We start from the raw sequence: 23,253 nt of genomic DNA on the forward strand, positions 1-23,253 counted from the left end.
TGTCTCTGTAAAAAAAATAAAAAACAAAAAAATTAGCTGAGCATGGTGGCATGCATTTGTAGTTCCAGCTACTTGGGAGCCTGGAAGGTCAAGGTTGCAGTGAGCTCTGATTGCACCACTGCACTGCAGCCCAGGCAATAGAGTGAGACCCTGTAATCCAGCTATTTGGGAGGCTGAGGCAGAAGAATTGCTTGAGTTTGAGACCAGCTTGGGCAACATAGTGAGACCCCATCACTTCGCTTGAAAGAATCTAGCAAGCCCTGAAGAAGGCTGTGCTTATAAGAATGATTCCTACGATTCAGAAACATTTCTGTAAAAAACGGAAAAAGAAAAAACAAATAAAAAGGATGATTCCTGAGTTTGGATTCCTAAACAGTCCTGTGTCCAGACTCTGGTTGTCTGATACTTCACTGTGAGGCTACAGGATTCTGCCTTTAGACAATACTTTTGTCTTGAATGAACTTTTCATGTAAGATGCATTGAGATCACTTTAAAGAACAGAAAGCTGAGAGTTCATCCAGCTTAAACAGATTGTAGGAACTGTGAAATGGCTGCTAGGTAATAAATGTTAGTGTAGTAAAATTCAGGTGAGACTTGCTAGTATTAAGGTTGTGCGGAGGGCTGGGTGTAGTGGCTCACACCTGTAACCCCAGTACTTTGGGAGGCTTTTGAGCCCAGGAGCTCAAAACCAGCCTGGGCAACATGGTAAAACCCCATCTCTACAAAAAACACAAAAAATTAGTCAGGCATGGTGTTGCATGCTTGTAGTCCCAGCCATTTTGGAGGCTGAGGTAGGAGGATGGCTTGAGCTCAGGAGGCAGAGGTTGCAGTGAGATCACACCACTGCCCTCCAGCCTGGATGGCAGAATGAGACTCCTTTTCAAAAAAAGAAAAAAAGGTGGGGAGTTAGGCAAATCTCATCTACCTGTAACCATAAGTGTTGGTAGCTACTGTTATGCATTAAAAGCAAAATAAAACAAAAAATCCTACAAATGCATGATCAAGCTGGGCTGAGTCAGCTTACAACACCATTCTGCTGTGACATAATTCTGTGCTCTTCTAGGAGGTTCCAGGTAGCTCTAAGATCCGTCTCCACCATCAATCTTGCCCCACAGTAAGCCTATGATGGAAAGAATCTTGCTAACTTTTCCATTGGAGGTGTAGAGAAATGCCAAGTCAGCCACAAGGATAACTATCCGTTTTACAGTCCTCTTTCTTTTTTTTTTTTTTTTTTTGAGACGGAGTCTCGCTCTGTCGCCCAGGCTGGAGTGCAGTGGCGCGATCTCGGCTCACTGCAAGCTCCGCCTCCCGGGTTCACGCCATTCTCCTGCCTCAGCCTCCCGAGTAGCTGGGACTACAGGCGCCCACAACCGCGCCCGGCTAATTTTTTGTATTTTTAGTAGAGACGGGGTTTCACCGTGGTCTCGATCTCCTGACCTTGTGATCCGCCCGCCTCGGCCTCCCAAAGTGCTGGGATTACAGGCGTGAGCCACCGCGCCCGGCCTACAGTCCTCTTTCTACCCAATTTCACACCAGTATGTGAGCTATTAACAGTAAGCCCAGAAAATACCCCTAACAAAATTGTATGTGGTAGCCACTCCTGAATGCTGAGGAGAAGTTACATTTACATCAGTCTTTCCTGGTCCTGACCTCTCAGGGATTGCTTGCATCAGAAGCAAAAGATTTTCCATTAAAACATCTTGGTTGTTTGATTCAGCCTCTTAATTTACTGTCTCCATTTTCATTGCCCTTCTTTCCTCCATCCCCCCACCCCCACTCCCAGCATCCTTGACGCCCCTGCTAGTTTCACTGGCTTACAAACTGGCCCGTTGATTATGCTGAAGAAGATGCGGGAGTGAACGCTTCCTTCCTCCCCCTAAGCAGTGACCACATACCTGAAGTGACATCATGGTTAATCCCACTGACAGAAATGACAGCATTGGCGAGATTATTATAATTCTCATCATGCACCATTCCCTTGATGCCCTGGTGAACCTGCAGGAACAAGTATATAGTTATGATCATAAAACATTTGTATGGTGTTTTAGAGTCTCAAAGCCCTTTCTCGTATGTTTTTGCATTTTATCTTCACAAAGATGATGGTAATAGTCCCTTAACTGGTCTCTTTGCCTCTCTCCCTGCCCCAATTAATCTCTTCACAATTAGAGTGGTCAGAGTGATCCTGTTAAAGCCTAACTCAAATCATGTCACTATCCTACTCAAAACCTAACTCACTCTGAGCAAAAGCTAAAGTTCTTGTGATGGTCCGTCTGTCAAGCTACCTGTTAGCTCTCTGATCCCATCTCCAACCACCTTTTCTCTCCCTTACTTCTGAGATCAGTCCAGCCACACTGGTGTCCTGGCTTTCTTTTCTTTTTCTTTTTTTTAAATTTTTTTTATTTACTATGACAGACTGTGATAAAATAAAATTTACCATTTTAAGTGTATAGTTCAGTGTTATTAAATACATTTAGCTAGGGTGAGGACAGGAGAACTGCTTTAACCCAGGAGGTGGAGGTTGCAGTGGGCTTAGATCGCACCACTGCACTCCAGTCTGGGTGACAGAGCGAGACTCTGTCTAAAAAAAAAAAAAGGCCGGGCGCGGTGGCTCAAGCCTGTAATCCCAGCACTTTGGGAGGCCGAGACGGGCAGATCACGAGGTCAGGAGATCGAGACCATCCTGGCTAACATGGTGAAACCCCGTCTCTACTAAAAAATACAAAAAACTTGCCGGGCGAGGTGGCGGGCACCTGTAGTCCCAGCTACTTGGGAGGCTGAGGCAGGAGAATGGCATGAACCCAGGAGGCGGAGCTTGCAGTGAGCTGAGATCCGGCCACTGTACTCCAGCCTGGGTGACAGAGCGAGACTTTGTCTCAAAAAAATATATAAATAAATAAATAAATAAATAAAAAATAAAAAATAAAAAAACATTTGTAATGTTGTGCAACCATCACTACCATCCATCTGCATAACTCTTTTTATCTTAAAAAATTGAAACTCTATATCCATTAAACAATGATTCTCCATTACCCCCTCCCCCAGCCCCTGGCAACCACCATTCTATCAATACTTTCCATCTCTATAATTTTGACTACTCTAAGTACCTCATATATGTGGAATAATACAGTGTTTGTCTTTTTATGGGTGGCTAATTTCACTTGGCATAATGTCCCCGAGATTCATCCATGTTGTAGCATGTGTCAGAATTTCCTTCCTTTTTTTTGAGATGGAGTTTTGCTCTCATTGCCCAGGCTGGAGTGCAATGGCGCCATCTCGGCTCACTGCGACCTCCACCTCCTGGGTTCAAGCGATTCTCCTGCCTCATCCTCTCGAGTAGCTGGGATTACAGGCATGTGCCACCATGCCTGGCTAATTTTGTATTTTTAGTAAAGACAGGGTTTCTCCATGTTGGTCAGGCTGGTCTCAAACTCCCAAACTCAGGCGATCTGCCCACCTCAGCCTCCCAAAGTGCTGGGATTACAGGCATAAGCCACCACACCTGATGACAATTTCCTTCCTTTTTAAGGCTGTATAATATTCCACTGGAATATACCACATTCATTTATACAGTCATCCACCAATGAACACTGGGTTGCTCCCACTTTTTGGCTATTGTAAATAATGCTGTTATGAATATGGGTGTGCAAATATCTCTTTGAGGCCCTTATTTCTGTTCTTTTGAATATATACCCAAAAGTAGCATTGCTGGAGCACATAGGAATTCTGATTGCTTGAGGAATTGCCATTAGCTGTTTTTTATAATGACTGTACCACTTTACATTCCCATTGATGGTGGACAAGGGTTCCAATTTCTCCACATCCTTGCAAACATTTGTGAATTTCTGTTTTTTTGATAGCAGCCATCCTAACCAATTTGAGGTGGAATCTCACTGTAGTTTTAGTTTGCATTTCTGTAATGATTAGTGATGCCAAGCACTTTTCATATTCTTTTTGTGGGTTTTGTATTTGCAGTTGTGTCCATTTCAAGGAACCCTTTTATCCCCTAGATATCTGCATGTTTCTCTCCCTCACCTCCTTGAAATTTTTGTTTAAATATCACTTCCCCTGAAAGACTTTCTTCATAGCATTTCTTTTTTAACATGTTATACAACTTATTGTTTACTGCCTGTCTCTCCTCACTAGAAGGTAAGTTCCATATGGGCAGGGATATTTGCTTATTTATTCATAATTCACAGCGTATAGTACAGTTTCTGACAAATAGTTGTGCTTGATAATTTTTTTGAGAAGGATCTTGCTCTGCTGCCCAGGCTGGAGTACAATGGCATGATCACAGCTCACTGCAACCTTGACCTCCCGGCACAAGACAAGCGATCCTCCCACCTCATCCTCCTGTGAAGCCGGGTCTACAGAATCATGCCACCATGCTTGGCTAATTTTTTTTTTTTTTTAGTAGACATGGGGTCTAGCTATGTTGCTCCGGCTGGTCTCAAACTTCTGAGCTCAAGTGATCCTCCCATCTCGGCTTCCCACACTGCTGGGATTACAGGTGCGAACCACTGTGTTCAGCTGCTCAATAATGTTGAATGAATAAATCTCATTGGAAGAAGCAGCCCAGATCTATTGGACTGAGTCAGAGCAAAAGTCAGACCTGAACCTGTGAAACACCTTGTCTGCCATTGAGAAGCACTTCTCTTTTTGCAAACATGAGAGTTAACAAATGAGGTTTTACCTGTTCCAGGAACTGGATTAGGGCTTCCCGATTACCCAGCCACTCCCGCTGTAACTCCTCTTGCGGGGGAAACTTGTCACAACTCAGTTCCAGCGTGATCTCAAAGCAGTTGGTATGGAGATAATTAAAGTCTTGCATTCCTAAAGGAAAGAGAGCAGTGGCAGATTCCCATAACCAGGTTCCCACTCAATGCCCCATCTCATCTCTCTCTCTCTTTTTAAAATTTTCTGCTTTTATTTATTTGGGAATTCTCTTTTAATTTTATTTATTTCATTGGCACATAATAATGTGTGCATATTCATGTACATCACCTAATAATATGTACATATTCATGGGACACGCATAGTGACGTTTCAATAAACTGTACAGTGATTAGATCAGGCTAATTAGAATATCCATCCTCCCAAACATTTATCATTTCTTTGTGTTGGAAATATCCAGCACCCCCTTCATTACCTTTTTTTTCTTTTCTTCATCAACTTCTATTCTACCTCTTGACCTCTATTTCTTTCTTTCCTCCATAAAATTTTTCCCAAATTTCCAGTTCACATGCATCTCTCTCTGCAGTTTCCTCTCTTCTTAAATGTCCCTTTTGTCATCTTCATCCTTTATGTTTTTTTCCATTTCATGACTGAATTTCACTTCTTGTCCCTTTTATCATTTCCAAAGTCTGCTTATTAGCTGTGCCTTACTATTGACTATGCACATGGACTGTTTTTAAGAGAACAGATTTTCTCCTTGAACTACAATGTTCTTCAGACCTGGGAGGTCAGGAATGAGATTAATATTTTGCTTTCACATCCCTTCTCCTATCTAAGAATACAATATTAATCTGAAAATACCCATCCCAGAAAAACAGACTCCTGAAAAAGCAGAAGACAGCTACATTTTCTTCTTCTTCTAAAAAATACTTGCGCCGGGCGCAGTGGCTCAAGCCTGTAATCCCAGCACTTTGGGAGGCTGAGATGGGCGGATCGCAAGGTCAGGAGTTCGAGACCATCCTGGCTAACACGGTGAAACCCCGTCTCTACTAAAAAGTACAAAAAACTAGCCGGTCGAGGTGGCGGGCGCCTGTAGTCCCGGCTACTCGGGAGGCTGAGGCAGGAGAATGGCGTAAAAACCCGGGAGGCAGAGCTTGGAGCTGAGATCCGGCCACTGCACTCCAGCCTGGGCGACACAGCGAGACTCCGTCTCAAAAAAAAAAAAAAAAAAAAAAAAAAAAACTTGCTTGTTCCGATCTTCTACATTATTCAATTGAATCAATTACTTTTTAATATGTTTCTCATTATTAGGATGGTTATTTTCATTATAATTTCATTTGGGTTAAAAATTACTCACTTAAAAATGTCTATACTACCCAAAGTGATCTACAGATTCAATGCAATCCCTATCAAAATCCAAATGATGTTTGTTGCAAAAATAGAAAACCCATCCTAAAATTCATATGGAATTTTAAGCAACCCAGAAGAGTAAAAATAATCTTGAAAAAGAAGAACAAAGCTAGAGACTCACAATTTCTGATTTTGAAACTTACTACAAAGCTACAGTAATCAAAACAATGTGGTACTGGTATAAAAGCAGGTATATAGATTAATGGAATTGAAGACAGCCCAGAAACCCTCACATATATTGTCAAAGGATTTTTGACCAGAATGCCAAGACCATTCAATGGGGAAAGGACAGTCATGTCAACAAATGATGCTGGAGAAATTGGATATCCAAATGCAAAAGAATGAAGTTGGAGCCTTATCTAACACCATATACAAAAATGAACTCAAGATGGATTGGTGACCTAAACGTAAGACCTAAAACTATAAAACTCTTAGAAGAATACACAGGGCAAAAGCTTCATGACATTGAATTTGGCAATGATTTCCTGGATATGAAATCAAAGATACAGGCAACAAAAGAAAAAAAAAATCACAGATTAGACTTCATGAAAATGGAAAAATTTTGTTCATCAAAAGACAGTATCTCTAGGACAAAACAGGTGATGACAGAATCAAACAAACAAACAAATATAATGTAAACAGAGTAAAAAGGCCACCATGGAATGGGAAAAATATTTGTGATTCATATATCTGATAAGATATTAATATTCAGAATATATAGAGAACTCCTAAAACATAACAATAACAACAAAAAAAAACCCAAACAACTTGATTTTTTAAGTGGGCAAAGGATTTGAATAGACATTTCTCCAAAGAAGGTATACAAATGGCCAATAAGCACATGAAAAGATGCTCAATATCACTAATCATTAGAGAAATGCAAATCAAACTACCATGAGATACTACTTTGCACTTATTAGGATGGCTACTATCAAAAAAAAAAAAAAAAGAAAGAAAAAGTAAGAGTTGGTGAAGATGTGGAGAAACTGAAACTCCTGTGCACGGGTGGTGTTTTCTACAGAAAACAGTATGGCAGTTCCTCAAAAACATTAAAAATAGAACTACCTTATGTCCAACAATTCCACTTCTGGGTTTATATATCCAAAAGAACAGAAATCAGGGTCTCAAAGAGAGATGTGCACATCCATGTTTGTAGCACCATTATTCACAATAGCTAAAATGTGAAAGCAACCCAAGTGTCCATCGGTGGATAAACGAGAAACAAAATGTGGTATAAACATACAATGGAATATTGTTCAGCCTTCAAAGTAAGGAAATTCTGACAAACACCATAACACGGATGAACTTTGAGGACATGATGGTAAGTGAAATAAGGCATTCACAAAAAGACAAATATTGCATGATCCCACTGATATGAGCTACTTAGAGCAGTCAAAATCATAAAGACAAAAAGTAGAATGGTGGTTGCCAGGGGCTGGGTAAGGGGAAAGGTAGTTATTGTTTAACGGATATAGAGTTTCACTTTTATAAGCCGAAAAGAGTTCTGGAGATGAGTGCTGGTGGTGACTGTACAACATTACAAATGTACCTAATAATACAGAATCAGATGCTTAAAAATTATTACAATGGTAAATTTTATGTTATGTATATGTTACCACAATAAAAATGAAGCGGGGTGCCTGTAATCCCAGCACTTTGGGAGGCTGAGGCGGGCAGATCACTTGAGGTCAGGAGTTTGAGAACAGCCAGACCAACGTGGTGAAGCGCCGTCTCTACTAAAAAGACAAAAATTAGCCAGGTGTGGTGGTGGTTCCCTGTAGCCCCAGCTACTCGGGAGGCTGAGGCAGGAGAATTGTTTGAACCGGGAGGCAGAGGTTGCAGTGAGCCGAGATGGAGCCACTGCACTCCAGCCTGGGTGACAGAAAGACTCCATCTCAAAATAAATAAATAAATAAATACATAAAGATGAAAAAAATTATCACTTACTTTTTAAGCTGATGAGTACAAGCAAGCTGTTACAGAAAGAATGGGGAAAGTTGAAGAATAATAACTATAGCCTATTAAATTGGCTCTCTCCAAACAGTATAGAAGTTCCTTAAAAAACTAAAAACAGAACTACCAGTTGATTCAGCAATCCCACTGCTGAGTATAAACCCAAAACAAAGGAAATCAGTATATTGAAGAGTTAACTGCACTCCCATGTTTGCTGCAGCACTATTCACAATAGCCAAGATTTGGAAGCAAGCTAAGTGTCCATTAGCAGATGAATGGAGAAAGAAAATGTGGCAGGGTTACACGATAGAGTACTATTCAGTCATTAAAAAAAAATAAGATCCTGTCATTTGCAAAAACAGTGATGAAGCCAGGCACAGAAAAACAGATTTTGCACGTTCTTTCTCATTCGTGGGAGCTAAACATTTAAATAATTGAACTCATGAAAATAGAGAGGAAGGATGGTTACCGGAGGCTGGGAAGGATGGTGGGGGTGGGGAGAATGGGGATGGTTAATAGATACAAAAAATAGAAAGAATGAATGATAGCACAAAAGGGTGACTACCTTTAGCAGTAATTTGCTGTACCTTTTGAATAACTGAGGGAGTACAATTAGAATGTTGGTAACACAAAGAAATGAATGCTTGAGGGGATGGACATCTCATTTACTCTGATGTAATTATTACACACTGTATGCCTGTATTAAAATATCACATATACCCCATAAATATATACACTTCTCATGTATCCATAAAAATTTAAAAATGCTTGAGTAAAATAAATAAGTAAATTGGTTCTCTCCATGCATTAGAATCACCTAGAAGGCTGAGCCTTCTGGCTAAATACAGCTTGCTGGGCTTCACCCCCAGAGTTTCTGATTCAGTAGGTATGAGGTGGGGTGCAACTTATTAGAAATGTACATTTCTAGTAAGTTCCCAGCTCATGCTGATATGCTAATCAAGAGACCACACTGTTGGAAGAATCAATTTGATAAATGTAATGACCTTGGAATTGTACCAGCTTAATTTAGGGCAATGATTCTCAGTGGAGGCATGGGCCTTGCTGTCTCAGAGGATGGAGAGGGAGAGGGAGGAGAGAGAGAAAAAAAGAACAAGCATAATTTGAAAAAGTATATTGGTTATTTTCAATTTGGAGGGCAAAAAATATTTTGCTTTCCTAATGCAAACTAAAGAAAGTAACTTTAAAAAAATGTAAAATTATGTATGTGTGTATTTATTTATTTTTCAGAGACAGGGTCTTGCTCTGCTGCCCAGGCTGGAGTGCAGCATCATGATTATAGCTCACTGTAGCCTCGAACTCCCACCTTAAGCCATCCTACCACCTCAGCCTCTCAAAGTGCTAGGATTACAGGTATGAGCCATTGCGCCCAGCAGTGCCTTGTATTCAAGCAAGTTTTCGTCCCCAGTCTACCCTCCCAGTACATGGCAACTCCTCAGTTTTGCACCTCTTCTACTCTGCACAGGACCAGCCACTAACTCAGCTCTCACCAATCTGTTGCCTGGGCCATGGCCAGGTCAGATTTGAGGGGATGGGGAAAGACAGATGCTAGAGAATGATTCCTAAAAGAACCCAGCTTCTTGCTCCAGACTCTTCTCTATCCTTCGATCCAGTGAAGGCTCATAAACAAAGGTTCTATCTTGACCCCTGGTCACGGGGAAGGCCCAGGGGAAGGGACAGAAGTCTCTTGTGGAGGTTTCTGCTCTTGAAGCCTACATTATCAATAGCCAGTGTCCATGGCAAACCCCTGCTTGCTGGCACCAGGCAGTCAGGGTCCAGGGAGCGTATCTCAGGGGAACTGGTTGTGCCCAGGTCAGATCCTCTGCTCATCTGTTGCTATGTGAGGCATACATCTGTGCTACTTTTTAAAATACAATTACAACATTTATAAGCCAGGCATTTCTAAATGCCTTATGTGTATTATTTTATTTAATACTTATATTAAAATTATGAGGCAAGTATTCACTTTCTTTTTTTTTTTTTTTTGAGTCTCACTCTGTTGTCCAGGCTGGAGTACAGTGGTGCAGTCTTGGCTCAATGCACTGCAGCCTTGACCTCCTGGGCTCAGGTGATCGTCCCACCTCAGCCTCCCCATTAGCTGGGACTACACGTGTGCACCACTCTGCCTGGCTTTTTTTTTTTTTTTTTTTTTGGTAGGGGGATGAGGTCTTGCTATGATGCTTAGGCTGGTCTCAAACTACTGGCCTCAAGAGATTCTCCCTTCTTGGCCTCCCAAGGTGCTGGGATTATAGGCATGAGTCACCATGCCTGGCCTTATTATTCTTAATTACAGATGAGGAAATGAAAGCACAGAGAGAATAAGTAATTATCCCAGAGTCACATGACTAGTCAATTGGCAAGCCAGGTTTCAACCCAATCTACTCTCAGATCCCACAAGTGACTATATGCCCTAATCTACTGTGTAAACCACCAGTTTTACAGGACCAAAAGGTGGCCCTACCTTAGTTTTTTTGTTTTTGTTTTTGTTTTTGTCTTTTGAGACGGAGTCTCGGAGTCTCGCTCTGTCGACCAGGCTGGAGTGCAGTGACACAATCTCGGCTCACTGCAAACCCTGCCTCCTGGGTTCATGCCATTCTCCTGACTCAGCCTCCTGAGTAGCTGGGACTATAAGCGCCCGCCACCACACCCGGCTAATTCTTTTGTATTTTCAGTAGAGACAGGGTTTCACCATGTTAGCCAGGATGGTCTCGATCTCCTGACCTCGTGATCCACCTGCCTCGGCCTCCCAAAGTGCTGGAATAACAGGCGTGAGCCACTGTGCCCAGCCATCCCCACCTTAGTTTTAAAGAATCACAAGATGATGACTAAATGTCAACCTGAGACTTCCCCATTTTCCAGATCTCAACCTGAGTGCAAAACTCCATGCTATTCCCATTGTTTCCCTGGGAAAACTGGGAATTTAGAAGGAGAAATGAGCACTATTCCACTTCAGCTTGAGCAGTTCCCAGGACTCCCCTTACCCTTGCTGAGAGAATACCAGGAAGCCCCATTGGTGATGCCATCTGGAAAGTAATCTCCACAGTTCCAACCTTGGTACATCCATCCATGTGCATAGGAGTAGACCTTGGCCAGCTAGAGGAAAAGCAGGCGGAAAACGACCTTGATGATTCCCAACTCAAATGGCAATGCTCCTACTCACAACTAGGGTGAAGCCAAGAAGCCCTGCTGGGTACATAAACAGTGGATTATTTGCTTTAGTGAAAGAAAATAGGATCAGGGATAGAGACAGCGTGTGTATGTGTGTGTGTATGAGTGTGTGTATGTAGGTGAGTATGTGTGAATGCATGTGTGTGAATGTGACTGTGTGTCTAAGAGAGTATATGTGTGGTAGACTACAGTTAGGAGATCTGTATTCTGATTTTGTCACTATCTCGGGGCTGAGTTTTCTCTTGTGCAGTCAGGAGTCGCACTAGATGATATTGAAGATTCCTTGTTTTTGTGCCATTTTCTAGCCGAATTTTGTCAAATAAATCAAGGAGTAAGTAAGGCAAGTCTTCTCCAGGAAAAGTAATGTGTATTTAGGGGGTGAGAGGTGTGTGTTGGAGGGAGAGGAATATATTTGAACTCTACAATTCTCCTTCATTACTATTTACTATACAGTGGACAAAGTGAGATCAATGGAGAAAAAAACAATGTGCTATTCACCATGTAGTTCATTAATGATTAATACTTAATATCACTAATGTTCATTTATATTATATAGATATATATTAATATATTAGTACTTTTTTTTTTTTTTTTTTGAGATGGAGTTTCACTCTTGTTGTCCAGGCTGGAGTGCAGTGGTGCAATCTTGGCTCACCACAACCTCCACCTCCCGGGTTCAAGTGATTCTCCTGTCTCAGCCTCCCAAGTAGCTGGGATTACAGGCACCTGTCACCGTGCCTGGCTAATTTTTATATTTTTAGTAGAGACGGGGTTTCACCACGTTGGGCAGGCTGGTCTCAAACTCCTGACCTCAGGCAATCCGTCCGCCTCGGCCTCCCAAAGTGCTGGGATTACAGGCGTGAGTCACCGCACCAGGCCAATAATTACAAATTTATTATATTATACCATTTTATATATTAATATAAAATTAATGTTAACATTGATTTTATTCTATTGTTTTGAACTGTTTTTTAAACTTTTTTCATGTAGTCTATTTTTCTTTTTTTAAGGCCCCACCTAATACCATCACAGTCTATTTTTCATTAATATGGATATATTATCATAAAATTCTACTTTAGACCCCCCAAAATTCACATTTAATGACACTTGTGCTATTAGTCTTCGGGCATATTTCTTGCTCATCATTAGCCTAAGTATTTTCTGCATCGTGGTAATTACTTTAAAGCTTTCTTTGTATTTACTTTTTTATGAATCTATGGCTTATTATTCAAAACCAAATGTCATTTACTAGACTGTAAGCACCTCACAAGCAAGCGGTATTTTCAATTATTTTCTGTGGTCTCGCACCGAAAAGGGGTCTGTTACTGACCTTAAGCTCATCTTCTGAGCCCCAAGTTCCCCTGGCAGGACAAGCTGTCGCTCCACATACCTTCTGGAAAAGCTTGTCGTCAGGCGTGGGGGTGTTGGCGGTGCGGCGGACCCCTCGGACCCGGTGCTCAAAGGACTTGTCATACGGGTAATTGGCCACCACCGCCCCTCCGTGGAGATTGGCTGAAAGAACAAAGTTGAAGGAGTGCATCCACCGGATCACCGCCCGGGTCTCGGGTTCCACCTGGGAGGAGGCGAGAGGTTGGCGGTGAAGGGGCAACTGAGGCTACCAAACAAACGGCGGTTAGAGTAAGTCTGCCAGGAAGTGGCCTGAGGAGATCAAATGTCTGAATGAAACAGTGAGCGTCCTGACGGATATGAAAAGTGGAGATGGGGAAATGTCGACCTTTGGAATGATGGTTTCAACAATGGAGTGTGTAGAACTTTTTTCAAAATGAAATCTTATGTGGAATCCCAATATACAAAATAGGTAAACAGAGAGCATTTAGGGCAAGGAAACTATTCTGTATGATACCATAATGGTGGCTGTATATCATCATACCTTTGTTGAAACCCAGAGAGTGCACAACACCAAGAGAGCAGTAACCTAACTAAGGACTCAGAGCGCTCATAATGAGTCAAGGTAGGTTCATGACTGACTGTGATAAACACACCCCTCTGGGGTAGGACGCTGATGGTGGGGTGGGTGGAGTGGGGCAGGGAGTATATGAGAACTCTGTACTTTTTGCTCAATTTTGCTGTGAACCTAAAACTATCCTAAAAAAATAGTCTGTTGAGAGAGAAAGAAAGGGAGAGAGACAGAGGGGTTTTTTTTTGTTTGTTTTTTGTTTGTTTTTTGAGACAGGGTCTCACTCTGTCACCCAGACTGGAGTGCAGTGGTGCAGTCTCAGTTCACTGCAGCCTCCATCTCCCGGACTCCAGCGATGCTCCTACCTCAGCCTCCCTAGTAGCTGGGACTACAGGCATGCAACAACACACCTGGCTAATTTTTGTATTTTCTGTAGAGATGGGGTTTTGCCATGTTACCGAGGCTGGTCTTGAACTCCTCAAGCAATCTGCCCATCTCTGCCTCCCAAAGTGTTGGGATTACAGGTGTAAGCCACCATTCCCACCCAAAAAAGAGAAGTTCTGTATGAAGAGATACCATGATTGGAGAGCTTGGAGCCCCAGCTTGGCCTCTCTCTGGACCCTAGAAAAGGGTTTCCCATTTTACCACTGCTCCAGTGACTTCTAAGTCATCTTAGCAGAAATTTAGGACTCCAATAAATCAATCTGAAAAACGCTAGTTTACAGTGATGGTTTTTAACCTCCTCCTTCCCTGCTGTAATGTTGACATGTAGAACACACTCCTGTGGTCATATCCAAATTTCATGGGTTAGACATACTGTCAGATGGGCCAGTCTTGGCTAAGCAGTGAAATTCCACCCCGTCTCTTGCATATTATATTGCTAGTGAGTGATAGTATGCCAAAGAAAGCCTTGAATCCACTTGGACTTGCGGCATAAGTAAATAATTTACAGTCTGCAGCATTTTTCCTCCTCTCAGGATAAACAAGCTTAGAGATTATGTAGTGTTACTGTATTAATGGCTCCTCCTGGACCACGGTCAGCTCTAAAGGTTCCATCTTTTCCATCCCAGGGGGACTGGATAAATAGGGTTGAGTCTCAATCAGAATGGATATAAGTGCGAGGGCACCAGTCTTGGTCTGTGACCAGGGCTCAGACCCTCTGGGGCAGTTCTGTCTTTGTGTCCTAAGCCTCTATCAGAACAAGGCCAGCTTCTCACTGTTCCTCTTCCTCAAGGCTGTTCCGTCTAGAGCCAGGGAAACCTCATTGCTTCTTCTCCTAAAATTTAGACAGAGGATTGAGTGGGAGCCTAGTTATCATTGATTCAATTACCTTATTTTATTTAGAGAAACAAGTTTAATACATCAGAACATTCTTCTGGTTGGATATGCTGACTAACACAAAGTTCTTTGCTTTTTGGTTTTGGTTTTTTTTTTGAGACAGAGTCTCGCTTTGTCGCCCACGTTGGAGTGGAGTGATGCTATCTGCAACCTCCGCTATCTGGGTTCAAGCGATTCTCCTGCCTCAGCCTCCCAAGTAGCTGGGATTACAGGCACCCACCACCACACCCGGCTAATTTTTGTATTTTTAGTAGGATGGGGTTTCACCATGTTAGCCAGGCTGGTCTCGAACTCTTGATCTCAGCTGATTCGTCTGCTTCTGCCTCCCAAAGTGCTGGGATTACAGGGTGTGACCCACTGTGCCCAGCCTTACAAAGTTACTTTTTATTTACTATTTACTTGAACCAAGAGGATAGTTGCTGTTTGAAATCTAACATGTCAGCGTGGCTTTTGCTTCATTTTCAAGGGAGAAAAAAATCCCAGAATATTCCATTTGGGAAACTCCCAATTAAAAGGCTTACACCTGCTTTCCTTTTCTTTCCCCAGTCTCTAAGTTTAGACATTCACAAATAGAACATTTCAAACTCTCCCACACAGCGTGATCACCAGGGGTGGCAGTGATGCTCAGAGGATGCCTAGTTATTTTCAGAAGCAGGCCCACCAGCAGGGTGAAACCACTCATGTTACCAAGGACTTCCATTACAGGCCTCTTGGAGAGTGAGGCCTAGGAATATTGAATGGGATCCTCCAATTGGAAGAGGAAGGGAAATCAGGGAGGGTATAGTAATGATAAAGTAGTCAAGGGTCATATAGAAAGGGAAAAGGGGCCAGGTACAGTGGCTCATGCCTGTAATACCAGCACTTTGGGAGGCTGAGGCGGGCGGATCACAAGGCCAGGAGTTCGAGAATAGCCTGACCAACATGGTAAAACCCTGTCTCTATTAAAAATACAAAAATTAGCTGGGCGTGGTGGCATGTGCCTGTAATCCCAGCTACTCAGGAGGCTGAGGCAGGAGAATCGCTTGAACCTGGGAGGCGGAGGTGGTAGTGAGCCAAGATTGTGCCACTGCACTCCAGCCTGGGGTAAAAAAGCAAGACTCTGTCTCAAAAAAAAAAAAAAAAGAAAAAAAAAAAAAAAAAGAAAGAAAGAAAGAAAGAAAAAGAAAAAAAGGGAAAAGAAAAAACTAAAGGTTAGATTCCCTGAACCTTTTTTTTTTTTTTTTTTTTGGCAGACAGGGTCTGTTGCTCTGTCGCCCAGGCTAGAGCAGGCAGGACAATAGTTCACTGTAACCTTGAACTCTTTAACTCCTGGGTTCAAGGGATCCTCCCAAATAGCTAAGTCTATGACATGTGTCACTACACCCAGCTAAATTTTGTATTTTTCTTTTGTAGAGATGGGGCCTCACTATGTTGCCCAGGCTGGTCTCAAACTCCTGGCCTCAAGCAGTCCTCCCATCTCAGCTTCCCAAAGTGCTGGGATTACAGGCGTGAGACACCACACCCAGCCTGAACCTCTTTCTATAGCTAATTGTTGGTAAGCATACAGCTTATCACATGTAAGACAGACTTCTCTATAGAATGATTCTGTCCACGTTCTAGCGTAGTAGAAAGAATGTTGGAATAAGAATCAGAAGGCCTATGTCTTCATCCTGATTCCATCAATCATTACCTGCAAGAATGTAAATTATTTTCTCTCTAAGTGTAATAGCTATAAAATAGAGATGGATAACACTGCTTGGTGCATTTCACATGATGTCATGATCAGCTGAAACTGGCTGTGAAATAATTTTGGAAAACTGTTAAGAACCATGCAACAAAATGATACTGCTTTCATATCCTTCACCACAATCACCACTAATATCAAATATTTAACTGGGCATGGTGGCTCACGCCTGTAATCCCAACACTTTGGGAGGCCAGCTGGGCAGATCACAAAGTCAGGAGTTCAAGACCAGCCTGGCCAACATGGTGAAACCCCGTCTCTACTAAAAATACAAAAATTAGCTGGGCGTGGTGGTGTGCACCTTTAATCCCAGCTACTCAGGAGGCTGAGGCAGGAGAATCGCTTGAACCCAGGAGGCGGAGGTTGCAGTGAGCTGAGATCGCACCATTGCACTCCAGCTTGGGCAACAGAGCGAGACTCCATCTGAAAAAAAAAAAAAAAAAAAAGAAAAAGAAATCATTTAGTGAGTGTGTGCTCCATGGAGGGCTCTATGCTGAGGGAGAAAAATACAAAGACACAGAAGAAATAGATATTATTGATTTAGATGGGTTAACACTGAGTTGAGTTGATGCTTAATTCTTGCTTGTTTAGTTGATATAAAGATGGCTTAGCAGTCTTTCTGCAAGAAATTCCAGATGCTGATTTACCTGCTTTGTTTGCAAATTTCATCTCCTACCTGACTTTTCCAGTTGTCTGGAAGGGGCAGGTGGTGGTTGGGGCCTCCATACTTCTCGTTGTAGTAGATATAGGTATTGAGATCAGGGAAGTTACGGTTCAGGTCTACTCCATTTGCATTGTTCCTGCCAACTAGATACCCATGCTTGTTTGGGCCCTAAGGAGAAAATGAAAAGATGAAAAATGAAGGTTTCAGATTGAATCCTATATTTTCTAACTTATTTTTTTGGAGACAGGTTCTCACTCTGTTGCCCAGGCTGGAGTGCAGTAATACAATCTTGGCTCACTGCAACCTCTACCTACTAGGCTCAAACAATCCTCCCATCTCAGTCTCCTGAGTAGCTGGGATAACAAGCATATGCCATCACACCCACTAATTGTTCTTTATTCTTTTCTTTTTTTTGGTAGAGATGAGGCTGGTTGCCCAGGCTGGTATCAAACTCCTGGGCTCAAGTGATCTACCCACCTCACCCTTCCAAAGTGCTGAGAGGCCAGGTGCAGTGGCTCACGCCTGTAATCTCAACACTTTGGGAGGCGGAGGCAGGTGGATCACTTGAGGTCAGGAGTTCAAGATCAGCCTGGCCCAAATGGTGAAACCCCATCTCTACTAAAAAATACAAAAATTAGCTGGGTGTGGTGGCACATGCCTGTAGTCCCAGCTACTCGGGAGGCTGAGGCATGAGAATCACTTGAACCCAGGAAATGGAGGTTGCAGTGGGCCAAGAACACGCCACTGTACTAGAGTCTGGGTGACAGTGCAAGGCTCTGTCTAAAAAAAACAAACCAAACAAACAAAGTGCTGAGATTACAGGCTAGAGCTACCGCATGCAGTCATGAATCCTATATTTGAAGAACATTGTATAGTTCTTAGATATTAGCTTCATCAAATGATGTAACATTTTTTTTCCCTTAGCCCCCATCACAGGAAGATGAATCATTTTCATCTTTAACTTATCCAAAGTCACAGTGGTGTGCTTCAACTTCCCTGTAGATCACAGGTAAGAGGTACATATCTCAAGAGAAGTTCTAGTAAGAGTAGGGTATTTCAGGATCATGGGAATCCCAATGTTTTATGAACAGCTTTATTGAGATATAATTCATATGCTGTAAAATTCACTCATTTTAAATGTACAATTCAATGAATTTTAGTATGTTTACAGAGTTGTATAACCGTCATTGCAATCTGATTTTAGAACATTTCTGTGACACTAAATAGACACCTCATTCCCATTTATCATTTTCACCCCAGACCTAGTTAATAACTTTCTGTCTCCTTAGACTTGCCTCTTCTGGACAGATCACATAAGTGGGTCATACATTATCTGTTCTTTTGTGGGTTTTTCCCCCCCACTGGACATAATGTTTGTGAGGTTCATCTATGTTGTAGCATGTATCAGTACTTCATTTCTTTCTATTGTTGCATAGTTCCATTACGTGGATTTATCACATTTTGTTTATCCATTCACCAGTATGAGTATTAGTTTAATACTATTAGTATTAGGAAACTGTATTAGTTTCCTAGGGCTGCCATAACAATCACCACAAACTAGGTGGCTTATAACAACAGCAATTTATTCTCCAATTTATTCTCTGGAGGCTAGAAGTTGTAATCAAGTCAACTAGAGGGACAGCACACTCTCTGGTCCCCTTCTTTGCTTCTTCCAGCTTGTGGTGGCCGGAGGCAGTCCTTGGCATTCCTTGGCTCGTAGACCCATCATTCTAATTTCTGCTTTCATCTTTACATGGCCTCCTCCCCAGTGTGTCCACATCTCTATTCACAAATTTCTTTCTTCTTACAAGGACACCAGGTATGCTGGATTTAGAGTCCATCCTGATCTTATGTGACCCCATCTTAACTTAATTGTATCCGTAAAGACCCTCAGTAGCCCCTCCATATCCATGGGTTCCACATCTGTGGACTCAACCAACCTCTGATTGAAAATGTAGTTAGGCCTATAATGGTTGCATCTGTACTGGACATGTACATACTTTTTTCTTGTCATTATTCCTTAAACAGTACATTATAACAACTGTTTACATAGCATTTACATTGTACTGGGTAACATAAGTAATCTAGGGATGATTTAAAGTATATAGGAGGATGTGCATAAGTTATGTGCAAATACTATGCCATTTTATATAAGGGACCTGAGCATCTGAGGATTTTGGTATTGGTGGGGGGCCCTGGAACCAATCACCTACGGATACTGAAGGATGACTATGTATTGCCAAATAAGGTCAGAGTCACAGATTTCAGGTGAATGCGAATTTTGGCAAAGGGTGGTAGGGGGAGATTCATGGATATTTGAGTTGTTTTCACCTTTTGGCTATTGTTAATAATGCTGCTTTGAACATCCATGCACAAGTCTTTGTGTGGATGTATGTTTTCATTTCCTCTGGGTAGATATCTGTAAGTAGAACTGCCAAGTCATAAGGTAAGTCCATGCTTAACTGTTTTTTGTTTGTTTGTTTGTTTTTTGAGACAGGGTCTCGCTCTGTTGCCCAGGCTGGAGTGTAATGGCATGATTATGGCTCACTGCAGCCTCAACCTCCTGGGCTCAGGTGATCCTCACACCTCAGCCTCCTGGTAGCTGGTACTTACAGGCATGAGCCACAACACCTGGCTAATTTTAACTTATTTGTAAAGATGGGGTTTTGCCATGTTGCCTAGGCTGGTCTCGAACTTCTGGGCTCAAGTGATCCACCTACCTCCCAAAGTGCTGGGATTACAGACATGAGCCACTACGGCCTTATGTTTAATTTTTTGAGAAACTGTTCAACTGTTTTTCAAAGTGGTTACACTAGAGAAACTCACTTCTCCCCCTTTCAAAAAATTTAGGATCCTTGTTTATCTTTCTTCTGAACAATATCAACTTTGTGGATCCCTTCATTTCTCTGTCCATATTTCAGGTTTATCATTTATTTGCTTATGTATTCACTCACTCATTAGGTCATCTATTTAGTCAACCAACATTTACTTAAGTCCTTCTCTATCCAGAGCTCTCAGATAGACACTGGGGAAAGAGACAAGTGAGACATTGTAGTCTAGCCTTCTAGGAGTTCATAGTACACATGGGGAGATGGACATACACATAAATAACTAAATACATAGAGCGATAGAATAGAGATATGTTACAAGGCTCATTCAAAATTAAAATTCCATTTAATGTTTTGTGTGGCATTGGAGAAGGGAAATAGTGCCAAGTGGGTCCCTGTAGACTGAGAAGGTGGAGCCCAAATTGTAGGCTGTTCCTGGAAGGGAATGAGTGGATGCCAGGAAGCTAGAATCTCACAGATGAACTGCCGCTCTCATATTTCCCCTTTTCTAAGCAATAAAATGCAGCAGATTACATTTTTTTCTAAGAATTCAGTATTATTCTCAGATTTCTCCTCTTTTCATGGCACCCTGCTTGGATTTCATTCTTAGATCCCATTGAAAACATAATTGTTCTGAAGTTCCTGTAAGTTTCCTACATCAGTTCTGTTCCAATGGAAAACATTTATCGGATCTTTGCTTTTGGTGTACACTTCTGTGACATATGATTTTCTTTATGCTTCCAGGGGCTTGTCACTGCTTGCTTATTTATATCAAGGCAGCTCTTGACCGTCAGCATAAACAGCTATGAGCGTTATCCACTGATTTCCCTGCACACTGGTCAATAGTTAGGTTGGCAGGAAAGGGCTTCCCCTAACAGAAGGTTTCATAAACATGGTTAGTGTTGTGTTTCCTATTACTGCTGTAACAAATTACCACAAAGTTAGTGGTTTTAACAGCACGAGTGTATTGTCTCATAGTTTTGGATGTCAGAAGACTAAAACAGGTCTCACAGCCCTAAAAGCAAGGTGTCAGTGGGCTACGTTCCTTCATGGGACTAGGGGAATCTGTTCCCTGACTTCTCTAGCTTCTAGAGACCATTCACATTCCTAGGGTCTTCCACTTTTTTTTTTTTTTTTTTTTTTTTGAGACAGAGTTTTGCTCTTGTTTTCCAGGCTGGAGTGCAATGGCATGATCTTGGCTCACCGCAACCTCCACCTCCTGGGTTCAAGTGATTCTCCTGCCTCAGCCTCCCAAGTAGCTGGGATTACAGGCATGCATCACCATGCCCGGCTAATTTTGTATTTTTATTAGAGACGGGGTTTCTCCATGTTGGTCAGGCTGGTCTCAAACTCCCAACCTCAGGTGATCTGCCTGCCTCAGCCTCCCAAAGTGCTGGGATTATAGGCATGAGCCACAGCGCCCGGCCAAGGATCTTCCATCTTTAAAGCCAGCTGCATAACATCTTCAGATCTCTCTCTGACTGTGACCTTGGTCTCCCTCTTCTACATTTAAAGGATCCTTGTCATTGATGACACTGGGCCCCATCCCCCCACAATACTCCAGGTTATTTTAAGGTCAACTAATAAGCAACCTTAGTTCTATCTGCAACCTTAATTCCTCCTTGCCCAGTAACATAACATATTCATAGGTTCTGAGGATTAGGACGTGAACATCTTTGGTGGGAGGCATTATTCTGGCCACCTACACATGGCTTTAAAGTCTGGTGGCCAGGAAGTTCTTCTCTGTGTAGCCGCGCAGACAGCTTGCCTCTGGGTATGGCAGATATCTCTGAGAGTCTGAGAACCTGATGGGTCCTCTCGGGTTCAGGTTCAAGATCTACTCCCTCTGAACAAGAACACAGCAGGTGAGCAGAGGTAACCAGCTTCCCAGAAATGGCTCTAAGATTCAGTGGACTGGCAGGGGTTTTCCCCACTCCCTCCCACCCCACCTCCTGCAATGGATGTGAGCAGGACTGAGCTGGTTCTCCACTCTCCCCACTGCAACACACGAAAGGGCTAATAGAAGGAAATCAGCTAGGCTGGAATTCCCTCCCACACCTCTTTCCAATTTTTCTGCTCTTTGGGAACTCAGGTCTTGAGGAAGAGTAGTGGGCACCACCCTGATTTCCAGCGATGAAAGAAAGTTATCTTTCTTCATTTGTTGAGTAATTTCAACAGGAAGTGGTGAGACTGCAAGAGTCAAGTTTGTGTTTGGTTCAACGTCCTGGCTCTATCGCGCTCTCTGTCTCTACTTACCCCCCAGCCCTATCCTCAAGTCAGTTTAAAATATGCTTTAACGTACTCTCCCCCCAAGAAAATCCCGCCTTTTTAATTTAATTTAATTTTAATTTTAATTTTTTGAGACAGAGTTTCGCTCTTGTTGCCCAGGCTGGAGTGCAATGGCACAATCATGGCTCACCACAACCTCTGCCTCCTGGGTTCAAGAAATTCTCCTGCCTCAGCCTCCTGAGTAGGTGGAATTACAGGCATGTGCCACCACGCCCAGCTAATTTTTTGTATTTTTAGTAGAGACAGGATTTCTCCATGTTGGTCAGGCTGATCTCGAACTCCCAACCTCAGGTGATCCGCCCACCTTGGCCTCCCAAAGTGCTGGGATTACAGGCGTGAACCACCGCGCCCGGCCAAAAACCCTGCCTTTTAAACACAGCTTTTAAAGGAACATCTCCATTGCATAAAGCAGATGGATGCTTGGCCTCACCCTTGACAATACTAACTCAGTAGGTCTGGGATGGGACCTGGGAATCTGTATTTCAAAATCTTCACCTGTGATTCTGATGCACGGCCACAAAAGATTTAATGTTAGGCATATTGGTCTGAAACACTTGATTCAGGCACATTTATTTAAAGTTAAGCACATCGGTCTGAAACACTTAAGATGTTAATAATAAGACAAATGTTAGGCACACTGACATTTTGAATTTATGTTAGAAAATAAAGTAAAAAGTCCTGCCAGGCACAGTGGCTCATACCTGTAATCCCAGCACTTTGGGAGGCTGAGGCAGGTGGATCACCTGAGACCAGGAGTTTGAGACTAGCCTGACAACCTGGCGAAATCCCGTCTCTACTAAAAATACAAAAAATTAGCTGGGCATGGTGGCGCATGCCCATAGACCCAGCTACTCGACGGCTGAGGCAGGAGAATTGCTTGAACCTGGGAGGCAGAAGTTGCAGTGAGCCAAGATCGCACCACTGCACTCCAGCCTGGGCAACAAAGCAAGACTCCATCTCAAAAAAAAAAAAAAAAGTCCTTAGACATTTTTTCTTATTGGTCCCACTGCAAATATAACTCTAAAATATAGAATCAATAGGTTAAATATTATACTAGTAGAGGAGACAACTCTATGGAAATATAATACAGTGGCTGGGCGCGGTGGCTCAAGCCTGTAATCCCAGCACTTTGGGAGGCCGAGACGGGCGGATCACGAGGTCAGGAGATCGAGACCATCCTGGCTAACACGGTGAAACACCGTCTCTACTAAAAACATACAAAAAGCTAGCTGGGCGAGGTGGCGGGCGCCTGTAGTCCCAGCTACTCGGGAGG

General features: G+C 42.6%; 1 protein-coding gene across 2 annotated transcripts in view; it reads right to left on the bottom strand.

The window, feature by feature from the left end:
• Positions 1-23,253, bottom strand: part of CPN1 (carboxypeptidase N subunit 1) — a 40,574-nt gene that overhangs the window by 10,590 nt on the left and 6,731 nt on the right. For both annotated transcript variants that reach the window (XM_050805718.1, XM_050805719.1), the window contains exons 3-7: positions 16,876-17,031; positions 12,611-12,793; positions 11,034-11,145; positions 4,691-4,830; positions 1,896-1,995 (exon numbers count right to left, since the gene is read on the bottom strand). In XM_050805718.1, the coding sequence (XP_050661675.1) occupies positions 1,896-1,995; positions 4,691-4,830; positions 11,034-11,145; positions 12,611-12,793; positions 16,876-17,031 (691 nt within the window). The remainder of the gene's footprint in view (positions 1-1,895; positions 1,996-4,690; positions 4,831-11,033; positions 11,146-12,610; positions 12,794-16,875; positions 17,032-23,253) is intronic.

The sequence above is a fragment of the Macaca thibetana genome, chromosome 9 (genome assembly GCF_024542745.1).
Source record: "Macaca thibetana thibetana isolate TM-01 chromosome 9, ASM2454274v1, whole genome shotgun sequence".
Lineage (NCBI taxonomy): Eukaryota > Metazoa > Chordata > Mammalia > Primates > Cercopithecidae > Macaca > Macaca thibetana.